Source organism: Drosophila takahashii, chromosome 3R, assembly GCF_030179915.1.
Source record: "Drosophila takahashii strain IR98-3 E-12201 chromosome 3R, DtakHiC1v2, whole genome shotgun sequence".
NCBI lineage: Eukaryota > Metazoa > Arthropoda > Insecta > Diptera > Drosophilidae > Drosophila > Drosophila takahashii.
This window is the reverse complement of record NC_091681.1, coordinates 37,575,047-37,597,706: the sequence shown is the minus strand read 5'-3', so window position 1 is coordinate 37,597,706 and position 22,660 is coordinate 37,575,047. Positions and strand designations below refer to the sequence as shown.

At 45.7% G+C, this 22,660-nt stretch overlaps 6 protein-coding genes across 9 annotated transcripts; 3 read left to right on the top strand and 3 right to left on the bottom strand.

The window, feature by feature from the left end:
- The first annotated feature begins 3,664 nt into the window (after positions 1–3,664).
- On the top strand, positions 3,665–5,484 carry LOC108070083 (vesicular integral-membrane protein VIP36). Its single transcript, XM_017160405.3, has 5 exons — positions 3,665–3,894; positions 3,963–4,078; positions 4,139–4,336; positions 4,388–4,717; positions 5,014–5,484. The coding sequence occupies exons 1-5, from the start codon at positions 3,759–3,761 to the stop codon at positions 5,218–5,220; spliced, it is 987 nt and encodes a 328-aa protein (XP_017015894.2). The 5' UTR covers positions 3,665–3,758; the 3' UTR covers positions 5,221–5,484.
- On the bottom strand, positions 5,388–10,103 carry Apc2 (Adenomatous polyposis coli 2). Its single transcript, XM_017160404.3, has 3 exons — positions 9,253–10,103; positions 6,527–8,707; positions 5,388–5,876 (listed from the first exon to the last, which is right to left on the bottom strand). Exons 1-3 carry the CDS (start codon positions 9,886–9,888, stop codon positions 5,523–5,525), a joined length of 3,171 nt encoding a protein of 1,056 aa, XP_017015893.2. The 5' UTR covers positions 9,889–10,103; the 3' UTR covers positions 5,388–5,522.
- A 558-nt stretch (positions 10,104–10,661) lies between these two features.
- On the top strand, positions 10,662–11,443 carry mRpS24 (mitochondrial ribosomal protein S24). Its single transcript, XM_017160427.3, has 3 exons — positions 10,662–10,795; positions 10,858–11,047; positions 11,106–11,443. Exons 1-3 carry the CDS (start codon positions 10,778–10,780, stop codon positions 11,393–11,395), a joined length of 498 nt encoding a protein of 165 aa, XP_017015916.2. The 5' UTR covers positions 10,662–10,777; the 3' UTR covers positions 11,396–11,443.
- TBC1d7 (TBC1 domain family member 7) lies at positions 11,243–12,492 on the bottom strand. Of its 2 annotated transcripts, XM_070217440.1 has the most exons (4): positions 11,876–12,492; positions 11,587–11,818; positions 11,445–11,528; positions 11,243–11,379 (listed from the first exon to the last, which is right to left on the bottom strand). In XM_070217440.1, exons 1-3 carry the CDS (start codon positions 12,439–12,441, stop codon positions 11,445–11,447), a joined length of 882 nt encoding a protein of 293 aa, XP_070073541.1. In that variant the 5' UTR covers positions 12,442–12,492; the 3' UTR covers positions 11,243–11,379. The 2 variants fall into 2 exon arrangements, with proteins under 2 accessions (XP_070073541.1, XP_017015915.3); XM_017160426.3 differs by having other exon boundaries at positions 11,376–11,528; positions 11,876–12,491.
- Positions 12,493–13,478: 986 nt separating this feature from the next.
- Myo95E (Myosin 95E) lies at positions 13,479–19,982 on the top strand. 3 transcript variants are annotated; one of them, XM_044395743.2, is made up of 17 exons: positions 13,494–14,067; positions 14,123–14,238; positions 14,294–15,308; positions 15,391–15,454; positions 15,527–15,540; positions 15,608–15,692; positions 15,753–15,847; positions 15,909–16,056; positions 16,113–16,435; positions 16,497–16,744; positions 16,805–17,501; positions 17,575–17,634; positions 17,716–18,047; positions 18,113–18,248; positions 18,309–18,461; positions 18,520–18,647; positions 18,707–19,982. In XM_044395743.2, the coding sequence occupies exons 1-17, from the start codon at positions 13,963–13,965 to the stop codon at positions 18,828–18,830; spliced, it is 3,843 nt and encodes a 1,280-aa protein (XP_044251678.1). In that variant the 5' UTR covers positions 13,494–13,962; the 3' UTR covers positions 18,831–19,982. The 3 variants fall into 3 exon arrangements, 2 of the variants coding, with proteins under 2 accessions (XP_044251678.1, XP_070072156.1); XM_070216055.1 differs by lacking the exons at positions 15,527–15,540; positions 17,575–17,634 and having other exon boundaries at positions 15,391–15,438; XR_011418882.1 differs by lacking the exons at positions 15,527–15,540; positions 16,113–16,435; positions 16,497–16,744; ... (5 more) ...; positions 18,520–18,647; positions 18,707–19,982 and having other exon boundaries at positions 13,479–13,564; positions 13,877–14,067; positions 15,909–15,951.
- On the bottom strand, positions 19,923–22,462 carry LOC108070075 (luciferin 4-monooxygenase). Its single transcript, XM_017160397.3, has 3 exons — positions 22,220–22,462; positions 21,037–21,713; positions 19,923–20,981 (listed from the first exon to the last, which is right to left on the bottom strand). The coding sequence occupies exons 2-3, from the start codon at positions 21,705–21,707 to the stop codon at positions 20,018–20,020; spliced, it is 1,635 nt and encodes a 544-aa protein (XP_017015886.1). The 5' UTR covers positions 21,708–21,713; positions 22,220–22,462; the 3' UTR covers positions 19,923–20,017.
- Positions 22,463–22,660: the final 198 nt, after the last annotated feature.

Sequence of the window (22,660 nt, the reverse complement as noted above, 5' to 3'; positions counted from 1 at the left end):
GTTTGATTTAAATGACAATTTGCGTTACGTTCGCGCTTCTGAATGTTCAAGAATGGCGCAAATATGCATAATCTGAATCATAATTATATGATCTGACGATCATAATACGATCGTTCTCAGCCGGAAGCGTAGAGTTCTGAATTCCGTGCCCCATAGAATACGAATCCAAATACGGCGGCATCTTAAGTGTATCGTTAAACGATTGACATTTGCTGCTGTGTGTGGCCCTTAAAAAAATAATAAATGTGAAATTCATGAGGAATGCTTGTCATGCTCGATTAGCTTTAATCTTATACGATTTGCACACTTGTTTGCTGCTATGCCAGCAATGCGTTCGTGTTGCTTTTTTTTATGTTTTCAGTTTCAGTTTTTTGTTTTATGCGACAAGTCGAGGGGAACCGAATGCTGGGAAGGGGCAGGGAGGGGTAGCTGGAGCAAGTTCAAGTTCAAATCTCAGCTGGCCACAAAAGCTCCTTGGCTGGGCTGCAACCGCCAAAGTCGAAGCGATTGACTAATAACCGATACGATACTCTTCACAAAGGGTTATACCATCTAATGCACAATCCATTAGATCCTCAGATTATTCTTATGTTTATTCTATTAAAATTTTAGGAGATCTTGAAAAAGATGTAGCAGTTTTAACTTATAAGAAAGTTTTTCATAATATGTATTACAACCATATCATATCGTATCATGTCATATCATAAATATAAATTTTAATATTTCAGTGTGTTAAATTCATTACCAATTTGAGTTATAGAGCTATCTTTAATATTTTCATATTATTTTATTCATTCACTTATATTCATTTATATTCATTTTTCTTAAAATATTTCCATAACCTTTTTTTAAATAATAATTTACTTCCTTTGATATAATAGCTAAAATATTCAGATATTTCATAATTTAATTAATAGTATTATTAGAATCGTATTTCTGTTTTAGTGGGATGAAAGCACTATAATATATTACAATTAAAATCCCTTATAGGTAACCTCCTAATAACATACATATATCCAAGCTCTAACACTTCTTAACTGATTATAATTATCATTTTTTTACAATTTATTATTTATTTAAGATAATATTTATAGTGCCTAAATCTAGTTTCTTCAAAGACTGAAACTACTTTTTTCGCATAATCTAGGGTAATCCCCTGCAGTTAGCTCCATGATCAAACATTTGGCCAGGGTATTGTATTGTTTTACTGGCCTTCCGTTCTGTTCTCTTCTCTTTGGTTTTTGCATTGTCTTCACTTGAATCCACTCCACGGCGAGAGGGTCAAGTTCAGTTTCAATTGCTGTAAGCGAGGCAATTAATGCGGCTAATTGTTGATTGCCATTGATTTATGCTGAATCAATTAGCCAATTGCCTTGCGCGCACTTTTGGCTTGGCTTTCTTTGCTTTTTTTTGCTTATTTGGCAGCAGGTAGCACACACAGGTTATCAATCACACCGAGCGGCCTCAGATTTGGCCTGTCTTGGCCCGGCCGCCCCAGGTTATTGCCACTTTGAGGAATTGAAAAGTGCGGCTTGTTTGGGCCTGAACTTGTCCGCACATGACAGCCAATAACCAACCGATAGCCGCAGTTTATAAATGAGCTTTTAAGCGAGCCACTACTAATTGCCAGATTCTATCTTCTATCTAGCCGGGTGTTCTATAAATAACCGATGATGCGAGAATCTAGCCATGATAATTGCCACATCCTGTTGGAAAACTCTGTGGCCCACGGGCCATTAATCATTAAAAAGCGGGAGCTTTTCGGATCGCCACTCCCCGAAATCGAAATGCTGGACCCGAAATAACCGCCATATCTCACTCGAATCCATGAGGAAGTCAAGTCGATTGATCGCACAGGTGAGTCAAATTTGCGCCGGGGCGACAAGAACGAATGACTCGAAAATTACATATATCTCGGCGGAAACTGGCTCAGATAAAATGCACCTGTGGTTGTTGTAGTCGCCTTTCGAGAGAGGTGAAAAGTGAAATGATTTCATAAATGACTGATATAATTAGGCACGTTATATGCCAATTAGCGGCGTGTTGAGGAAGCAACCTCCGCGAATCTCCGCCGCCTTTCACAGGTGACACATACACATATTGTGCACCGTTAGCTGCTAATTGTGCCCAAATGTGCATTTGAATCGGTAATTATAAAGCCACATTTCGATCCGATGCAGCTGCATTCCAAAGTTCCTGCTGCATTTGCATTTGCTATACAGCAGTAGTAAATTCTCACGTTTCGCGACCTTGACAGTGACCCCGAAAAGTCGACGGCTAACGCATGCCGAGGAGGAAAACTCTTGGCGCACTTGGAACTGGTTTTCCCGCCCCGTTTTCCCGCCAGTTGAGATCTGAGCTCCGAGATCTTAGAGCCGAGAAAGACCCGAGGCGTGAAGGCGCCAATGTGCGTGTGCAATAAGCCATAAAAACGTCTCGCAAACTGACAAACTGGCTGTGCGTCGTTGTTGGCGTTGTAATCCGATTCAGAGTTATTAATATGCAAACTGGTTGGACACGGGAATTAGGCGCCAAAATGAGGGAGGGGCAGGGGGGTAGGTGGAAACTGTCCAAAACAATAATTTGCATTCATCAATTTAGCAGTCTTAGCTGCACTTCCGCTTTGTACAGTATTTACAGTCTGCAAATTGTGCCATATTTGTCTTCCGAAATTACTACACAAAAATAGAAAATTATTATTATTACAGCTTAATTAAGGTGGTTTTCTGTATTTATTATTATTCGTATATTTTCTCATACACACAACTGTTTTTCTCATTTAAATTTACAAAATTCAATGTACCATTTTTCAAGTCCTGTTTTTCTTGATTTTTATGCAAAGAAAACATTAACACGCCAAACTTCATAGAAAAAACAAGAAAGGAAGCTACCTTCGGCCAGCCGAAGCTTATATACCCTTGTAGATAAAAGAATACTCACTCGGTGCAGTTCCAGGGATTCCAGATTCAGCGTTTCGATTTATTTCAATTTTGTTTTTAAGTAGTCAAGAATCAAAACGCCTACTTCCTACAAAGTTACAATGAATTTTCTTATATTTGTTTGGGAGCCTTAAGATATAGTGGTCCGATCCGGCTGGCTCCGACATAGAAGACCTTCGGGAAAGTTTCATCGCGATAGCTTTAAAACTGAGAGACTAGTTCGCATAGAAACGGACAGACGGACAGACGGACAGACGGACAGACGGACAGACGGACATGGCTAGATAGACTCGGCTATTGGTGCTGATCAAGAATATATATACTTTATGTGGTCGGAAAAGTCTCCTTCACTGCGTTGCAAACATCTGACTGAAATTATAATACCCTCTACAAGGGTATAACAATAAGAAAATATGTTTATCAACTTTTCCTTAACTTTATATAGGAAATATTTATTTAAATAATAAAATTATACATTCAGAAGTGAAGAGTCGAAAAGCAATCCAATCAAAATGTAATTAAGTTTACTTTCTCTTTACTTTTAAAGAGGAGCTATACAATTGTATATACTTTTAAAACAAGAAACTTGAGGAATTTTATTTTGACTTTTTAAACTCGATAGACATTCCTCTTAACGGTTGATAAGCAGCTTCGATAGCAACGCTGCTATAATCGATAGTCAACCGATAGTTGCCAATCACAGTAAGTGACTCACAGTTGCCCAACACTAAAAGGCCGGCGGAAAAAAAAAAGCGAATTGTGCAAATATTATTTTCCCTGTATGTAGATTTAATCCAAACGGGGCCACCGAATGCAGCCATGACCAAATTGTCGCTCGCACACTGTTCCCTGCTGCTGGCGCTCCTCGTCGTCCCCTTGGCGGTGCTCGGCGAGGACAATCCCCGGGAGCCGGATTACATGAAACGGGAACACAGTCTGGTGCGTCCATTCCAAGGTGGGTAATTAAGCCCTTGATAAGATTGGAGTACGTGTACTTATAACGTGGTCTCGACTCCGTTCCAGGCGTGGGCGTCATCCTGCCCCATTGGGACTTTCTGGGCAACACCATGGTGACCAGCAACTACATAAGACTGACGCCGGATTTGCAGTCCAAGAGCGGCGCCCTTTGGAACTACTCGGTAAGTGGGCTATTCGGTCTTTCCCTGACCTCTGGAGTCTAATTGTTTGCTAATCCCCAGCCCGTGATGACGCGCAACTGGGAGGTGCACATTGGCTTTAAAGTGCACGGCAAGGGCACCGAACTCTTTGGCGATGGCTTCGCCATTTGGTACACCAAGGAGCGCATGAAAACGGGACCGGTCTTTGGCAGCAATGATCACTTTTCCGGGCTGGCCATCATTCTGGACACCTACAGCAATCACAATGGGCCACACAATGTAATCCTCAGGAAAACCATGAAGAAACCCTTATTAATCTTTAATTTGCAGCACCAACATCCCTATCTCTCCGCCATGGTGAACAATGGCAGCTGGAGCTACGACCACGATCGCGATGGAACCCACACCCAGCTGGCCGGCTGCGAGGTGCGCTTCCGCAACGTCGAGTACGAGACGCTGGTCAGCATTCGTTACGAAAACGATATTCTTTCGGTGTCCACGGATCTGGAGAACCGCAACGAGTGGAAGAACTGCTTCGTGGTGGCCAATGTGGAGCTGCCCACCGGCTATCACTTCGGCATGTCTGCGACGACGGGCGATCTGTCCGATAATCACGACATCCACAGCTTCAAGTTCTACGACCTGGACAACAACATCAATGTAAGTTTAAGCAAACCTCAGCTGCCAGCTTATCGGCTTAAGAGTGCAAGGAACCCGCAAGCGGGATTGAGTTTCAATATCTGTTTCGTATATATGTCTAAAAAAAGAATGAACTTGTTTTTAATTGTTCAAACTTGCAATAATTTAGCAGGTTCATATTAATCTTTCACAATGTAAAGAATGTTTGTCAAGCAAATGCGATAAAGATGAGTTTTATATGTCATATATCATGTTACCCAAAACCCGCTTTACTTTGCTCTTGTTTATTAATTAATTTAATTTTCTTTCTTCCCCAGAACGATGACATTATCCGACGCACCAATATCATACCGAATGCCAAGACCTTTGAGCCGCCGCGTGAGCACAAGGAGGATCCCAAGCCGGGAATGTCGAACGCCAAGATCTTCTTCATCCTTCTCTTCGTGGTCGTCGTGGCGGCTGCAGTGGCCATCTTCGCCATCTCCTACTTCAAGGATCGCAACGCGCGGAAACGTTTCTACTGAGCTCTAGTCCATCAAAGCATCATGTTAGGAGTTCATAACCCGGACCTCAGTTGAACCCAACTCTTTATTTATATTTGCGACTGTATCCCGTATTTCTTATCACCCCTTTTAGTTTCCTTTATATTTTTTCGTGAGAGGGTAGACATAATATTACACGTGTTGGAGAGTTAAATTTAAGTGCAAATTTTTAATCTGAACTATAGGAAAATTGAGACCGTGAGAATATTATTGCATAGACTACAAGATTAAAAGCCACCAAACAAATGCATGCGCTTCTCAATTAACCCCCCATCCATTCGCTTCTAGTGCTGACGTCCGGCCAGCATGGACTCGATTTGGCGCACCTGGTTGCTGACAAACCGATCGCGGGCACTGGTGTCCTGTGTCCGCTGCCCCGGCGGCTCGCCCTCCGACTCCAGGGCATCATTAGACTTGTGCATGCCGCTTAGGATGCATTGCTCGAAGAGCGACTTGGACCGCGCATCATCGTCCTCGTCATCCAGCGAGTCATCCGAACTGTAGTTCGGTTTATCACCATCCTCCGGCTGCTTCTTGTGACCATTTGTCCGGGAAAGAGTGCTGGTGCTGGCGTTGGCCAGACTGGAGGTGGTACTGGCTCCACTGGGCTGCGGTCGACAGCTTCCCGCCGCAATGGCCTGTAAAATGAAAAGTATTACATTTATTCCGAAGGTAGTAAAAATATACTGATTACTTTTAACTACACTTGTTCTTAAGTGTTTTTTTTGTAAAATTAAATACATGTATCAAATTTTATAATTAAATATTAAGGGGGGCACCAAAAAATCGACTAACTTTGCAATTTTTTTTATAGAAAAACTGGTTGGATCGATTTAATTCAAATTTTTTGTATATTATTAAGTGTCATTTATATAATATCCACTTATTTTTATAGCCGATACTATAGGCTAATATATCGGTGGCAAAGCGATTGCTGGAACACTATTAAAAATAGGCGTTTGGCGGTGCTCACTGTACCTCCGTTTTTACATTTCGCTTCAGAATTAAAAAAAACCCGCTCCCTGGGAAGCCCGTTTTTTATTTTTTATATTTTTGAGAATTTTTTTCGATGTTCCAAAGTCAAAAATGCATTTTTAACCTAACAAATTTGACTTTCGGCTTAAAGAACAAATTTTTAAAGTTCAAAAATTAGAAAAAACGCTTTCCAAGGAAAAAAGTGCAGAAAAATATGCGAGAAATTTAAAAACGATCGCTTGAGCCGTTTAGAAATGCCGATGAACACGGACTTTCGAAACGTGGTTAATATATTTTCCACATTTTTCTTTACCTGACTGAGTAGATTGCAGTCATCATCCGAGTCAATGGAGAGTGAGCTTAAGGAGTCGCTTTTCTTCGGCGGCAAACGCGGTTCTGCTTCCCCTTGAACGGCACTCCGTCTGGGCGGAAGTTTGGGTGCCTGTGCCTCCTCTGGATTCCTCAAGGGAAGCTTCGAAACTGGACCTGCCGTGCAAGAGCCCACTGTGAGATGGGAAAGCCCGGAGATGACGGAGAACGTGCAGGGACTGTCCTCCACATAGTACTTGCTCATCTCATCCGACACTGGCAAATAACTGGGCAACGCACTGCCGCCACAGCGCATTTTTGAGATGGCATCCTCTGCTGGAATCCTAGAGTCCACCATTCCGGGCACATCTGCTCGTGGCGCCGGCACTGGCGGCTCTTCGTTGGCATTCATATCGTTTGGGATGGACAGAATGGAAAGATCACTGTTGCTCGGCGCCTTCGAGAGCAGCGCCGGCGTGTCTTCCGTGCAATAGCTGCGAGGAGCATCCCCATTGCCATTGATGTCACCTGTACGCTGTCCTGGAGTCCTGGAGTCATCCAGCATGCTGAGATTACTCAGGCTGGTGGCGCAGGAGAAGGCGGCTGGCGTGTGCTCCACGTGGAATCTGTTGAGCTTGTCCTCGAACACGTTTCCCGCCTTTCGATCCGGAGTCTCCGAGTTATTTTGAGTGGATAACTTGCGATCCCTTCTCGGCGACTGCGGCATACTCTGGGTGGGTGAATCGGGCAGCTCCGAGGGCGAGATGACGCCACTCTGCATGCGGCTGTACTCGCTAATCACGGATCCATTATCCTCGCAGGCAATGGTCTCATCGTCGCCCACCAGAGAGTCCATTGAACTGCGGCGCGAAAACATCAGAGGAGTTTCCAGCGCGGAGTCAATGTTTTGTTGCCCCAGCTGAACTGCCGGTTTCGCTGGCGTCTTGGGCGTCAGACACTTTTCTGGTTTCTCTGACAAACTGTTGAGGGAGTCGAAGCGACTGAAGCTGCCAGGGGTTCCCTCCTCGCAGTAGTTGATCGGTCGCTCTGCCGTTTCCGTTTCCGTTTCGGTGGAAAGTTTCTGCTTGGCTGCTGAAACCGTCACATTTACCGGACCATTTCGCAGCTCCGTGGCCGAGGAGGACTTGGTCAAGTCATTGCTCCTAATCTCATTGCTCTCCGTCTTTATCTCCGGCTGTGCCGACTGCGCGGATCGTCTCTCCTTATATCTAGCACTAAAATCCGTGGGCTGGTCCAAGTCAATCTCAAAGGTCTTACTGCTACTGGGTTTGTGTTCCATGTACTTCATGGAATAGTCGATGGGCTGCTCTTCCGTGGGTGTGACAATCTCAAAGGGATTCTTGGCACCCTCGGATTTTGTTGAGTATTTAGAGTCGGATTTGCCCGAGTAAATGGACTCGCGGCTCTCGCACTTTCTGTTCAGAAAGCCAGTTGTGCTGACTGTGGAGGGTCGCACCTTTTTCAGCGATCCCGTGGGATTTGAGCTGAGACGCAGCGAGCTGAACCTCCGTGGCAAAGTGCCACCATGGCCAGCATCCTTGTCCAGCGGCAGGGAGCCACCATCTCCATTGGGCATCAGCTCCAGGGTGGCCCTAAAGTTCACCAGATTCTTCAAAGCCGACGCACTGCCCTCGGCAATCATAGAGTTCTTGGAGCTAATCAAAGCGCGCAGCAGTGGAATGGCATTGTGGTCGATGAGGTACTGCTGATCCTCGGGACAGCGCGCCGAGAGGTTCCACAGCGTGCCGCAGGAGTTGCTCACTACCGTCAGGCTCTCGGACTTCAGCTGCTGCAGCAGAATGGCCAGGCAATTGTATTGCCGCAGGATCTGCCGATAGGGTTCACAAACTGCAATGTGACTGGACACGTTCCTTAAGATTCCTCCCGCATTTTCGATGATCTTCAGGGTTTTACTCGGTCCCTCGTAGCTGAGCATTCCAACCAGGAAGGCCAAGGCTCCATCCACAGCGCAGAATTCGGCTTTATTGGTGCTGCAGTGCGCCGAGAGATTCCAGAGGGCCGAGAGTATGGCCTTCAGGGTGTTCTCGCTCTTGTTCTGCATTGCAGCTCGAGCTAAGGAGGTCACGGTGCCCAGTTCGTTGAATATGGTCTTCATATGCTTGTCTGCGCGCCACGAGAGATTGCGAAGCACTCCAGCCAGGACCTAAGGGAGATGAAGCATTAAAAATATCTGATCGTGAATATCTAGTAGAGCCCTGCGTGAATCTTTCAATTTTTGTTTTATCATAGTATGCCATGAAATTACTGATTTGTTTAATTCAATTTTATGTAAAATGAATTGAATGTTTTTCTAATTCATTTCGAATTGAATGAATACTTTTTAAGAATTTATTTTGTGCTTTCTTTTAAGAACAAAAAGTGAAACATTTTTAACAAATCAATGTTAACTGCATAGTAAATAAAATTCTGCCAGATTCTTCCCTTTCTTCTTCAAAAGAAATTATCGTTTGAATTACTTCGTAATTCATGCCATTCATTCATTCAATTCTATTAAACTCAAAATTCAAATTCATTCAATTCTGTTAAACTCAAAATTCTAATTAATTCATTCATATAAAAAAAAAATTCAAAATAAATTATTAAATCCATTCATGCAGGGCTCTACTATTTACCTATTTCCATATGTTTTTAATATTTTACATAAATAACTAGTTTGCTAGATAATAACTAGTCCTAAAGTAGACCCACCTGAAGCAGTTCATCCGGAGCCGTGTTCAGCTGGGCAATCACCACCTCCATGAACTGCCGCTGGCCACATAAATAAGACTTGTTGTGGACATTCTCGTCGCCGAAGGTGAGATTCGTGAGAGCCATCAGGCCGTAGCTCCTGAGGGCGTTGCACTGCTCCCTGCCGGCGGCGGGTCCATGGACCGCATGATCCAGATGCACCAGATTGGGGATGGCCTTGAGGGCGCCCAGTTCGCACATGGTCTGGCGGTGCTCCTCGTCGAAGCTGGCCTTCATCAGGAGCTTCATGGCCGCCAGAGGATGCCGATCCTCGTCATCCGCAATGGCCTCGCCACCGCTCTGCAGCTGGGTGCGCAGAAAGTTGCAGTAGTCGAGGATCTGGTCGAGCAGGCGCAGCATCTTCACCTCCCGCTGGCGCTCCTTCTCCTCCGGGTGATTGTGCACGATGTTGTGCAGCGCCTGGCTGGCGTACTTCCTCGCCGTGGCGAGTCCCTCGTCGTTGGCGTGCAGGATCTGCACCAGCAGCTGGATGCAGTCGGAGCTGCGCAGGGCGGTGCATGTCTCCGGGTTGCGGGACAGCTCCAGGAAGTTGCGCGTCAGCTCCAGACGAGTGGCGTCGCTCTCGTTCAGCGTCATAACTTTGGGTGTATTTGTTCTATAGATCCTCTGCTATAAGTGCATTCGAATAGCAGGAGTTCCAGGAAGAGGGCTTGGCCTTCCTAGGGCGTCGCTTCTGAAAGAGTCCTGTTGCAAGGTCGCTCCAACAGGTAGTAATCTCAGATCCTCGATCTTTGTTCGAGATGCCTAAGCCATTTTCCAAGCGCGCAGGCTCAGCGCTCCAGTGTTGCCGATTAGGCTGTTTTATAGCCAGATTCAGGTAAGTTCATGGACTGATGAAGGCGATGGAATTACCATTGCCTAAATAATACATAGCGGCATTTATTAATCAATTAATATCAATTAACTAGGCAATTTAGCTGTGGACTTTAATTAAACTAGATAAAGTCATGATATTAATTATATATATTTAGCTAAATCCGATCTAGCTAGAATTTGGAAGCGAGTTTTGGCAACACTGCCGTGCTTCGAAAGCCAAATAAATATCGATAGTGGTTCAATATTATCGAGATCCAACTGGTAAGCGCGTAATTTAAAATAATAATTGTATTTATTGAGTAAATAAGAATTTAATTTCAAAATGTAAAAAAATAAGAACAGTTTTCTTCACAATTAATATGAATTTCAAAAAATATGTTTAGTTTTTGCTAGGGGTTTTTCCTTCCTTTGCCTTAACCAAAAACGGTTTTTTTTTGGGTGGAATATCAAGATCTGGGTTTATGGTAAAAATGTAATATTGCAGTTTTCCTTTTTTTATATCTACACCTCATTAAATTATTTAAAATAAATACAGAATTAGCAACTACAAATTTAATAACAAGAATATCGAATGAGTGCCCGCCTCTAGCGAACCGTTACGTCACGTCAATCAGCTGTTGCTGGACGCAAATTGTTTCTGCCCGGAATAATGAACTTCCTAAAAAAGGTGAGTTAAATAATAAAAGAAAGGATGTAACTTAATTATTAATCACCCCACTTCCCCCCCAGTTGGTGCCCCAGGTGGCGGCCGAGGTGCAGCAGCTCAGCCGGTCGAGCATCCACACCAGCTCCGTGTGCTGTCGCGTGCAATCCGGGCGATACCGCATAACCACAAAGCGGAACAGGCCGCTCACCTACGAGATGGCCAATCCTCCGCATTTCATTGGCCACCGCAAGTCGTGGAACTCGTGGAATACATGTAAGTTTTTGGGGGAGAGGTTTATTAAGGATTCATAATTATGACGCCCCTTTTATAGCCACGGTGAAGGATGCCCTGCGTCCGTCGCAAACCGCCATCGAGGATGTGTTCATCCGCAAGTTCGTCACCGGCACCTGGCACGCCCTCGTCTGCTCCGAGATCATCATCAAGCGGCAGCACAACACCATTAGGATTGCGGCCCTCATCCGACAGGCGATCACCCCGCGCAAAATGTACTTCCTTATTGGCTACACGGAGGAGCTGCTCTCCTACTGGATGCAGTGCCCCGTGACGCTGGAGCTGCAGACGGTGGGCGACAGGAAGGACGTGGTCTTCAAATACATTTAGTTGATTTCGCTATTTACATGTCCAATATATAAAAATGATGTAGATTTACTTAGTGAGTGTACTCGACTTCGCTGCTGTTGTTCTGCAGCGATTTGATGGCCTTGTTTACGATGACGCCATCGAGATCCTTAACCTGGGGATAATTTACTATTGGCTTATGGGTTTTATCATTGGATTTATGCTTTCCCTACCGTTTCTATCAGTCTTTTCACGTCTGGCAGCGTTTTCTGCTTGAGTATCAGGGACTTTATGTCCTTGACCAGTTCGACGAACAGGAAAACGACTATTTTGCGGGAGCCGCCGCAGACTTTGTCCCAGATCTTGACCAAGACAGTCTCGCAGATGACGCCAGCAAAGCAGGTAATGTACCAGTTGTCCAGCAGCGTTGAGTGGCCATCAAACAGGCCCAGCTCCTCCAGGTGGCTATAAGAAAAATCGAGGAATCAATTAGGATAACGGACTAGGTAGATAAAAACCCACTTGAACAGTGACTGATCCTCCCTCTTGAGCATAATCTGCGTCTGCTCCTTCAGCTTGACGCACTCCTTCTTCAGTTCGCGGGTGTACTTGTAGAATCCCTTGGCAATCCAGTAGGTCTCCACGTCGTCGTTGAATATCTGCAGCAGGGTGCGCACAATCTCGATAAAGTGCATGTCGTCCGCCTGGAGACTGGCATTGGCATTCCCGTGCCACAGGCGATTGGACTCCAGCAGCCACATTGTGTGCATGACCAGCTCCTTCTCCTTCTGCTCGGCACACCGGAGCACCACGACGGCACGCAGCAGATCTTCGTACATCTCGCGCCTCTGGTCGCGTATATAGGCTGTGGAGGCCTTGTGGAGCGGCAGAATGCCCATTACCAGGGCCCACAGGTAACCCCTGTGAATATTCGGCACCGTGTAGTTCATGCAGAACTGCTTCAGCTTGTTCAGGTTGCGGATGTCATCCTGGAGCAGTTTGTTCAGCGACTTCTTCTCCTCGACGCTGTTGATCAGGCATTTCTCGTAGTAGCTGGATCTGAAGTTTCGCTCGTCGGTGGTCGTCATTTTTGCATGTTTATATACGGATACTATAAAATAGGGATGGGAGCCCCATTAAAGGCCCCAACCAATCGATTACTTTCAACACCGAAGCTGCTAATACCCTCCCAAAAATTACATGTTATTACATAGTTTAAAAAATCATTTCAGAAATATAAAAACAAAGGAAATTAATCGAGTTAACGACCATATAATTTTAATTTAGATCTTCTGAGAAAAAAACAAGAGAGAACGTTATAGTCGGGTGCCCCGACTATCAGATACCCGTTACTCAGGTAAAGGGAGTGCGAGGGAGATGGAGATAGAGATAGAAAACGTTGATCACGCATAACTTTTTAACGACTGGTCCGATTTGAAAAATTTCTTCTACATTTCGATAGGTATTAATAAACACAATAAAACTGCATTTTTACTTTTCCAAAATATTAAAATTTTTAAAATCGTATATAAGCGATTGTGGGCGTTAAAGGGGGCGTGGCACCATTTTGAAACAAACTTGCGCTGCGTAGGAACTCCTAAAATCTGCACGCAAAATGCCAATCTTCTAGCTTTTATAGTTTCTGAGATCTCAGCGTTCATACAGACAGACAGACGGACAGACGGACAGACAGACGGACAGACGGACATGGCTAGATCGACTCGGCTAGTGATCCTGATCAAGAATATATATACTTTATGGGGTCGGAAACGCTTCCTTCTCCCTGTTACATACTTTTGCACGAATACAATATACCCTTTTACTCTACGAGTAACGGGTATAATTAATTTTAAAAGTGATAAAAAAAGTCAAACAACTCCTCCTTAGGGAGCCCAATTAATCTAAAAAATATACACCAAAGCTGATAAATACCCTTACGAAATAACATAGGGGGTTCACCCTAGTTAAAAAATAATTTTTTAAATTCAAAAATTAAAGAAGGAAATTGAATTATCGTATTTCAGATCAAAAGAGAATTAAAGCTATAAATAAGTTAAATTTATTTTATTTTAAAACTGATTACAAAGTCACACAACTCCTTCGTAGGGTATTCAAATCGATTACTGGCCACGGAAGCTCACCGATTGTGTCATCGATGGCTGGGCCACCACTGGTACCCACTGGCTGCCAAATGTATTTTCTGAAAAAAAGGTAAACAAAATGTGCAAATCGTGGCGAGTAGAGGCAATAATTCGCGAAAACGGAGGCCCAGCAGGCCAGTCGAGAGTCCAGCAGTCACGGATGTAGAGATCCGGACCCGATCCGCCGACTATATCTGCGTGAACACGAGTTCGAGGCTGTTGCTCGCCAGCCACATGAAAATCAATAATTGAATCAGAAAATCAAAACACGGATTCGCCCAGATGCAAGCAGGCCCGCGATAAATTATGCAATTGTTGGAGCCATTAACCAACCCCCCACCCCCTCCCGCCGTTCCCGTTCTCGTTTTGGCCCCGTTCGCAGTTGATGTATTCAAATGCCAGTGCTGAGCTCTCATTTGTATGTGCATGTTGTTGTAATTGGAGCTGGAGCTGGAGGAGGGAATCGCGATGGAGCAGGAAATCGGCACCTGGGACTCGGTGCTGCTGGAGAACCTGTCCGAGGATAGTTTCATAAACAACATCCACCAGCGCTACAAGCGCGATCACATATATGTGAGTGCTGCAAGTCCTTTGAACTATAGATTCCTATAAACTCCCCATTTTCCAGACCTACATTGGAACTTCTGTTGTGGCTCTGAATCCATATCATCACATATCCGAGCACTCTCTGGACAATGTCCGCAACTATGGCGACAAGGGCATCTTTCAGCTGCCGCCACACATGTACGATATCTTTATTATCTTCAGTTCCTATCTACATCTTTATTTTTTACTTTAGCTACGGCCTCACCAACCTGGCCTACCAGTCGCTCAAGGACCAGAGCGAGGACCAGTGCATCCTGCTCACCGGCGAGAGCGGTGCGGGCAAGACTGAGACCTTCAAAATGATCGTGAACTTTCTCACCCACATACAGGATCGCTCGCACTGCCCGCCCGCCACTCCGAATGTCCTGCGCAAGCAATCCTCGACCAGCTCGGCCAGCGGGCTGGTGACGCACGCCCACAGGCGCGCCTCCAGCAGCTGCTCCGGCACTGCCAACTTTATTATATGCAAGAACCGGGCGGAGAATCCGCCGGCCACTCTGTCACGGCGACAGAGTCCCTCGCCAGGACCCTCGCAGCGTTCGCGGACGCGGGCCGAGAGCATCGAGCGCCAGAGCAGGCGCCACATGCGCGAGAAGATCGTCGATTTTGACTTCTCGCACCACAAGAGCAGCGAGAACATCACCAGCCAGCTGCTCGAGTCGCAGGCCACCCACCACTTGCATCCGACCAAGTCGTGCTTCAAGCACCAGCAGACCCAAGTGGGTGCCAAGGGTTCGCCCAAGTATGCTGTGCCCTCCGTTTACTCCGGCTGTCGCCAGTGCGGACACAGCAAGTGCGTGCGTGCCCAGAGCCTGGAGAAGGAGGAGCGGGATGAGCTGCGTGGCAGCACCTGCCGCCTAGCCACCGTTCAGCCGGCTCAGCATCCACATCGCGGCAGCTGCTCCAACCTGATGCGCCAGCACTCCACGGAGAGTCAGCCGGAAAGGGAACGGGATCGCAGCTCCCTCATGGGGTCCACGCAACGTATTTCGCTGTACGATGCACACAAGCTGAGCAAGGCGATCCTCGGCGATCTGCCGCCCCCGCCGCCCAGCTCCGTTTCGCCCACGCCGTCGGCCAGCTCGTCGCTGCACAGGCGCCACAAGTCGCCCACGCAAAGGATGCGCGAGTGCGTCACCTGCGCGGATGTCTTCCTGGAGGCCATGGGCAATGCCTGCACGCTGAAGAACAACAACTCCAGTCGATATGTGAGTGTAATACTTGATACATATTTTATAAATCTTAATTTAATTTGTATAATCATCTATATTTCCCTCTTTTCATTTTCAGGGCAAATTATTTGATATAGAAATTGATTTTAAGGGCGATCCAATGGGAGTGCACATAACTCACTGTAAGTAAAACACCTAGCAGATAAAGAAAAAATAATATAACACATTGTATTTTATTCGTGCTTTCTCTTAAGATATGTTGGAAAAGGTTTGCCTTAGTATTCATCGTTTAAGCTGTTTTATTTGTATTTTAATATTTGTTTTTGTGTTCACAGACCCGCATAACGGATACTATAATTGGAGAGCGAAATTTTCACATATTTTACCAGTTACTATTGGGAGCTGATCTCCAGTTGTTAAGTAAGAAATTTATAATTTAAACTTATTTGAATTTATACCTAAAATGTATAAACTTTACAGAATCGCTCAAGCTGTATCGGAATGTGGAAAAGTACGAGCTTCTACGGAACACAACTGCCATGGAGGAGGACCGCATGAATTTTCATTATACCAAGGTTGGATATTCACTAAAAATATTATGTTTATTATAGCTAATACATTGCCAACTTATTACAGAGATCTTTGGATGTACTGGGCCTCAGTTGTGAGGAAAGTAACTCCATTTTTCGGGTCATCGCAGTTGTGCTGAAGTTGGGTAACTTTATTTTCGTACCCATCACCAACATTGATGGAACGGAGGGTTGTCAGGTGTCCAATGTTTATGGTAAGTTCTAAAAGATTTAAATAATTAATAAAATATTAACCATTTCACATGTACAGAGGTTCAAGAGACAGCACAGCTTCTCAATATAGAGGCCCAAATTCTGATCAACTGTTTGACCAGAGCGAATAGTTCGAACAGCGCTCAGGAGGATGTGGGCTGCGAAATGGATGCCAGGCAAGCGGCCATCAACCGAAACACACTCTGTCGCACTCTCTACAGTCGCCTCTTCACGTGGCTGGTGAACAAAATCAACGAGTCCCTTAAGTCCACACAGCGCGAGAAGAACTTGGCTTTGTTGGATTTCTATGGATTCGAAGTGCTGGAGCACAACTCCTTTGAGCAGTTTGCTATTAACTACAGCGCGGAAAAGATCCATCAGGCAAGTATACAATGATTAACCAGAATTATAAGTAATAAACTAAACCTTTATTCTTTTTCAGAACTTCGTTTTTCATGTTCTGCGCTCAGAGCAGGAACTTTATATCCGCGAGGGATTGGAGTGGTCCCGGATTGACTATTTCGACAACGAGTCAATTTGCGAGCTGATAGACAAGCCCAGCTACGGTATCCTGAGCTTGATCAACGAATCCCATCTGAACAGCAACGAAGCTCTGCTTTCGCGAGTTCAGCAATGTTGTGCCGGGCATCCCAACTTCATGACCACTGGCAGCAACTCAATGAGCTTTCAGTGGGTTTCAAAGATTAGTTAACTTGGGATAAATAGAGATTCATTGTATTATCTTTACAGAATTCGCCATTTCGCCAGTGTAGTTAACTACTCAATTCATCGGTTCCTCGAGAAGAACTCGGACATGCTGCCAAAGTTTATCAGTGCTGCCTTCTACCAGAGTAAACTTTCTCTGGTTCAGAGCCTCTTTCCCGAGGGCAATCCCCGTCGGCAGGCCACCAAAAAGCCCAGCACGCTGAGCTCGAACATCCGTACCCAGCTGCAGACGCTGCTGGCCATCGTTAAGCATCGTCGCTCCCACTATGTGTTCTGCATCAAGCCCAACGAGGGCAAGCAGCCGCACCAGTTTGACATGGCGTTGGTGCAGCACCAGGTGCGCTACATGTCGCTGATGCCGCTGGTCCACCTGTGCCGCACGGGGCATTGCTACCACCTGCTGCATGTCAAGTTCTTTCACCGCTACAAGCTGCTCAACAGCCTCACTTGGCCTCACTTTCACGGCGGCAGTCAGGTGGAGGGCATCGCCCTGATCATTCGCAATCTGCCGCTGCCCTCGGCGGAATTTACAATTGGCACCAAGAATGTGTTCGTGCGTAGTCCGCGCACCGTCTATGAGCTGGAGCAGTTTCGCCGCCTGCGGATCAGCGAGCTGGCCGTGCTCATCCAGAAGATGTTCCGCATGTACCATGCGAGGAAGAGATTCCAGCGCATGCGGCACAGCCAGATGATCATCTCGAGTGCCTGGCGCACGTGGCGGGTGAGCACTTCTCTAGGGAATTTATTTATTCGCATTATGTTTTACATTTTACTTATATTTTCTGCATGTTTAGGAGTGCCGCTTTGGCATTCCCTTCACTGGTCGTAGACATTTGTGGAGCTTATATCGTGTTGTAAGCATTGCATGATTTATTCTACTACTTTTTAAGAGACTAAGCTACTTTCTGATTAATAATTTATGCATTTACCTACAGGCCCGCGAGGAGTATCGTTCCCTGAAGTACAAACGCCAGGTGAAGTGGGCCATCGACGTTATAGGTCGCTATTACCGCCAGTGGAAAATCAGGCAGTTCCTGCTGACTATTCCCCTGCGACTGCCGCCCAATACGTTGAGTCCGCTGTCCACAGAATGGCCAGCGGCGCCTGTTTTCCTGGCAGATGCCTCGCGTCAGCTGCGTTCTATTTATCATCGCTGGAAGTGCTACATCTACCGCAACTCCTTTGATCAAACGGCGCGCAATCGAATGCGGGAGAAGGTCACCGCCAGCATAATATTCAAGGATCGGAAAGCCTCTTATGCAAGAAGGTAGCTTTTAAATTTTTATTTTATTTTTAAAGTGTTAAAAACTTAATTAATTTATTCCTCTCCAGTGTGGGCCATCCCTTCGTGGGCGACTATGTGCGACTGCGACACAATCAGCAGTGGAAGAAGATCTGTGCCGAGACCAACGATCAGTACGTTGTTTTCGCAGACATAATCAACAAGATAGCGCGCTCCAGCGGAAAGGTAAGCAGGGAAATTTGATTATCAAAAGGAATATTAACACAAATGATGGATTGTTTTCAGTTTGTTCCCATTTTGCTGGTGCTGTCCACCTCATCGCTTCTGCTGTTGGACCAGCGAACGCTGCAAATCAAGTACAGAGTGCCTGCATCGGAGATTTACCGAATGTCTCTGAGCCCTTATCTAGATGACATTGCTGTGTTCCACGTGAAGGCGGTATTTAATGGTTACTTCTATATTAAAAGCAAAGATTAATGTATCGTTTTTTTTCCAGTCTGAATTTGGACGGAAGAAGGGAGACTTTGTGTTTCAAACGGGTCATGTTATTGAAATTGTGACCAAAATGTTTTTGGTCATACAAAATGCCACAGGCAAACCGCCGGAGATACACATAAGCACTGAGTAAGGGCTAACAAACCACAGACTATTTGTAGCCACTTCTTATATCCTTTACCCTGCAGATTTGAAGCAAATTTTGGCCAACAGACTGTCATCTTCTCGTTCAAATACGGTGGCATGTCGGACTTAGCACAAGGCCCGCCCAAGGTCACGCGCAAGGCGAACCGCATGGAGATAATTGTGTGATCCGCGACAGAATCAGAACCAGAATCGAAGTCGAAATCTAATCGTGGCAGCTCATTGAGTCTGCTGCTGCTATCATCTTCGTCGCCTTAGGCAGAACTCGGGTTCGGCGGTCCGTATCCAAAATTCTCACCAGTCATCATGCAACTGCAATTACCATTGCCCTTTGCTGAGAGACCCCAAGTCTCTCGACTTTCATATGTGGTCCCAGGGATCAAAATACAATTTTAGCAATATATTAACACACACACTCAACTCACATCACACTCACCACTTAGTTTTGTTCACAAGTGACAATCAGAGTAACCAATTTGTTGTCAAGATTGTGCCAAAAGCAGGAAACTAGAAGTGTACCAAGGAGGAGAGCGAGCTAATTTTAAACTGCACCGTTTTATTTAACTATCTAAATGTTAAGTTATAGAAGGCGAAGGAAACTAACGAAGTGAACAACTGAATTTACGCATCTAATTTGTCGAACTAGGTTTAAGTGTAAGTCATGCACCAAGTCGATTAGCATTGCAACAATAAGAATAGTAAGAAGGCACAGGAGTGGCGGACGCAGGTGCTGGATGGGCAGTGTTTGGGATTTTACACAAACTATGATATTTCCGTTATAGAAACCAAGGCATTTCTCTTACATTTAAGGTTTCATACACAATAATTAGTGAACTAATGCTAGAGAACAGACATATAAACCTCTTTGTATACCGGAAACACAAATGGAACCCCAAATATATGCAATTTGCCGCGACTTAGAAAGAAAGACAACTTTTCCCAAGCAAAAAAAAAATGTTAAACAACTATTTACAAAGCAGAGCAGATGAGTAGTTAAATATTTCAAATAAATAAATATATATATATATATGTATACACCATACGAAATTAATAATGAGTCTATATAGAAGCGACAACAATATGGGAAAAAACACAAGTGTTTGTTACATGTTGAGAACGAATGTATGTAGTTGTTTATATATAACTTGTTATTGATAGTTCGGACATCTGCGTATTTCAAGGCTACCGGCTGCAGAACTCCAAGTTTTTATTTGTATCTAAGTTTTAAGCGAATACTTCGAAAGAAAAGCCAAATATGAGTAAATCGAAACCCAACCAGTTGGTAGTTTATAAAACAAAGTTTAGCAATAATAAAACATACACATAGTAAATTGTTTTCTAGGGGAGCGATCCGCTTACAACTTGGACTTTGGCTTCTTGAGCATGTCGCGCAGAATGCGACGCAGGATCTTGCCGCTGGGGTTCTTGGGAATTTCGTCCACGAAGATCACGCCGCCCCTCAGCCGCTTGGCGGGCGAGGCGTTGTCGTTGACGAACTGGATTACATCGCTTTCGGTCAGCTGAACATTCGCCTGTTTGACGACAAACGCCATCGGCAGCTCACCGGCCTCCTCGTCCGGTTTGCCAATAACCGCGGCATCCTTGATCTTGTCGTTGGTCAGCAGCAGAGACTCAATCTCTGCGGGCGGCACCTGGAAGCCCTTGTACTTGATCAGCTCCTTGATGCGATCGACGATGAAGAACTCGAACTGATCATCGTAGTAGCCAATGTCGCCGGTGTGCAGCCAGCCATCCTTGATGGCCGTCTGTGTGGACTTCGAGTCGCCGATGTAGCCCTTCATGATGCCGTCGCCCTTGAAGCACAGCTCTCCGCGCTCATTGGCGCCGAGCAGCTTGCCGGTATCGGGATCGATCACCTTGGCATAGATGCCCACCTTCAGCACGCCCACACTGCCGGGCTTGCAGAACTCATCGTTCTGGACGAGCACACTCAGCGTGGACTCGCTGAGGCCGTAGCCCTGTCGGATGAACGGCACTCCGATGCGCTCCTTGATCTGATCCTCGGTCTCGCGACTCAGAGGTGCGGCGCCGCACAGCAGGACCATTAGCGAGGACAAATCGTACTTGTCCACGATGGGGTGCTTGGCCAAAAAGACCATCAGCGGCGGCACCATGAACGCCATCATCACGCGATACTTTTCGATGGCGCCGAGGAAGAGATTCTCCTCGAACTTGGGCAGGTAAACCAGGCGGGCGCCGCGGCAGGCGGTGGTGATGAGCGTCAGGCAGCCGAAGGCGTGGAACCAGGGAATCACGGTGAGCAGAGTGACCTCCTCCATGGGTATGATGGTGGGCTGGCTGTTAAAAGGAGGGAATTAACATTTAGCCTTGGTAAATAACCATTTAAACTTACATTTGCGAGTCGAGCGTGGCCAGAAGATTCATCTGGGTGAGCTGCACGCCCTTGGGCAGTCCAGTGGTTCCCGAAGAGCACACAATCAGTGAGACATCCTCATCCTTGTTGGCTGCGGGGCTCGTAAAGTCCGGCTGCGTTTTGAACTTGTCATTGTCCATCAGCTCCTTGAAATCGTAGATGTTCTTAAAGTACTTCGAATTTCCTCCAAAGGCGATGATGCCCTTAACGAACTTGTTCTTGCTGGCCGCCTTGGCCACCCGATCGATGGTGATCTTGGAGGCGAATATGATCTTGGGCTTGGACAGATTGATGGCGTGATCCACCTCCCGATCCGAGTAGGTAACGTTCAAAGGAGCCACGGTGGCTCCAACTGCAAACCCTGCAAACATGGCCACTGCAAAGTTGACGCTATTCTCGCTGGACAAACCGACGACATCGTTCTGCTTGACTCCCAGCTTCTGGAGGATGTAGGCCAGCCGGACAATGGATTTGTGCATATAACTGGCCGTGTATTCCACTCCATTGACGGCATCCACCAGCACCGTTTGGTCGCCGAAGCCCTTGTACTTGTCCAGGACATACTGGCCCAGGGATCTGTAGTCCTGGGCCTCGCGTTCGGTCACAGGACCTCCATATACTATATTTCCGGGCAGCAGAGTAGAAGTCATTTTGGCCTGAAAATGGGAATAAAATGATAGTTAAGGTTTTGCATTTTATAATGGGTTATTAAAGATAGATAACACTCTTTTTATACCAAAAATTATTCCACTATAAGTACGTTTTCAGGGCGTAGGTAGTTTTTCCCAGTTTTTCAAAGAAAACTAGCCTGGGGGTGGAAAGTTAAAGCAACCCTTGGAAGCGAACACACTATAATTGCCACACTTTGAACCCCCCGGGCTATCTAATCGTAGATCTTCCACTTTTACCGAACTGGCCATCGATGTTAACAATGTTCCCTGCTATCTGAGATAGGGGATTATAGAAAATCTGCATGTTTGCCAGTCCAGGTTCCAAAGGTCGTAGTTCGCCGCGATTCAAGTGACATTTTCCGGCTTCCATTTGCATTATCGTATCGTATCGAGTAAACACCAATTAAACCTTGTAATGTTTATGTTTTACACCGCTAATTCATGCCATATCATTAAGGCATAGGCCCTCCTGCCGATCCACATCCACTTACGGTAGTCACCTCTTCTGGTTTGCGATGCGAGCGGGAGCGGCTTCGGTGCGAAACTAACCGTTCGTCGGAGGATGGCGAGGCGGAATATGTCAGGCTGCGTTCGCCGCACGATTAGATTAACGTATTTGATAAGTGCGGCGGTTCAAGTGCGCACGCGCGAGCAGCGGCTGTGTTTTTTCATTCAAAGCAAACGAAAAGTGCAACGGAAAATGGGTCAGGGGGTGGTGGGGGAAGAATTCGCGGAAAAACAACAGACAGCTGTTTCGAATCTTCACTCGATAACTGCTCATTCGATAACTGTCAACGCTCTGGCAACTGACAGTCTGGCAACGCCATGTGCTTATTTTTATTTATGTGCGGTACAATGAGGTTTGTAGGGTATATTTATTTGTTGGAAGGTTTAAGATTTAAACTTAAAATAATTATTTCACTTAAATATTC

What these genes read in the sequence shown, in the direction of transcription:
- TBC1d7 (XM_070217440.1), bottom strand. Translation starts at nt 12,441, where the DNA reads ATGACGACCACCGACGAGCGAAACTTCAGATCCAGCTACTACGAGAAA. An exon ending in GAGGATCAGTCACTGTTCAA is followed by an intron (nt 11,819 to 11,875) that starts GTGGGTTTTTAT and finishes TTTTTCTTATAG; the next exon opens with CCACCTGGAGGAGCTGGGCC. An exon ending in TGAAAAGACTGATAGAAACG is followed by an intron (nt 11,529 to 11,586) that starts GTAGGGAAAGCA and finishes AATTATCCCCAG; the next exon opens with GTTAAGGATCTCGATGGCGT.
- mRpS24 (XM_017160427.3), top strand. An exon ending in GTGGAACTCGTGGAATACAT is followed by an intron (nt 11,048 to 11,105) that starts GTAAGTTTTTGG and finishes CCCCTTTTATAG; the next exon opens with CCACGGTGAAGGATGCCCTG.
- LOC108070075 (XM_017160397.3), bottom strand. Translation starts at nt 21,707, where the DNA reads ATGACTTCTACTCTGCTGCCCGGAAATATAGTATATGGAGGTCCTGTG. An exon ending in GCCACGCTCGACTCGCAAAT is followed by an intron (nt 20,982 to 21,036) that starts GTAAGTTTAAAT and finishes TCCTTTTAACAG; the next exon opens with CCAGCCCACCATCATACCCA.
- Myo95E (XM_044395743.2), top strand. Translation starts at nt 13,963, where the DNA reads ATGGAGCAGGAAATCGGCACCTGGGACTCGGTGCTGCTGGAGAACCTG. An exon ending in TGAATTTTCATTATACCAAG is followed by an intron (nt 15,848 to 15,908) that starts GTTGGATATTCA and finishes AACTTATTACAG; the next exon opens with AGATCTTTGGATGTACTGGG. An exon ending in CTGTGTTCCACGTGAAGGCG is followed by an intron (nt 18,462 to 18,519) that starts GTATTTAATGGT and finishes TTTTTTTTCCAG; the next exon opens with TCTGAATTTGGACGGAAGAA.
- LOC108070083 (XM_017160405.3), top strand. Translation starts at nt 3,759, where the DNA reads ATGACCAAATTGTCGCTCGCACACTGTTCCCTGCTGCTGGCGCTCCTC. An exon ending in TCTGGTGCGTCCATTCCAAG is followed by an intron (nt 3,895 to 3,962) that starts GTGGGTAATTAA and finishes ACTCCGTTCCAG; the next exon opens with GCGTGGGCGTCATCCTGCCC. An exon ending in GCGCCCTTTGGAACTACTCG is followed by an intron (nt 4,079 to 4,138) that starts GTAAGTGGGCTA and finishes GCTAATCCCCAG; the next exon opens with CCCGTGATGACGCGCAACTG.
- Apc2 (XM_017160404.3), bottom strand. Translation starts at nt 9,888, where the DNA reads ATGACGCTGAACGAGAGCGACGCCACTCGTCTGGAGCTGACGCGCAAC. An exon ending in CTCCGGATGAACTGCTTCAG is followed by an intron (nt 8,708 to 9,252) that starts GTGGGTCTACTT and finishes CATCTCCCTTAG; the next exon opens with GTCCTGGCTGGAGTGCTTCG. An exon ending in ACTGCAATCTACTCAGTCAG is followed by an intron (nt 5,877 to 6,526) that starts GTAAAGAAAAAT and finishes TTCATTTTACAG; the next exon opens with GCCATTGCGGCGGGAAGCTG.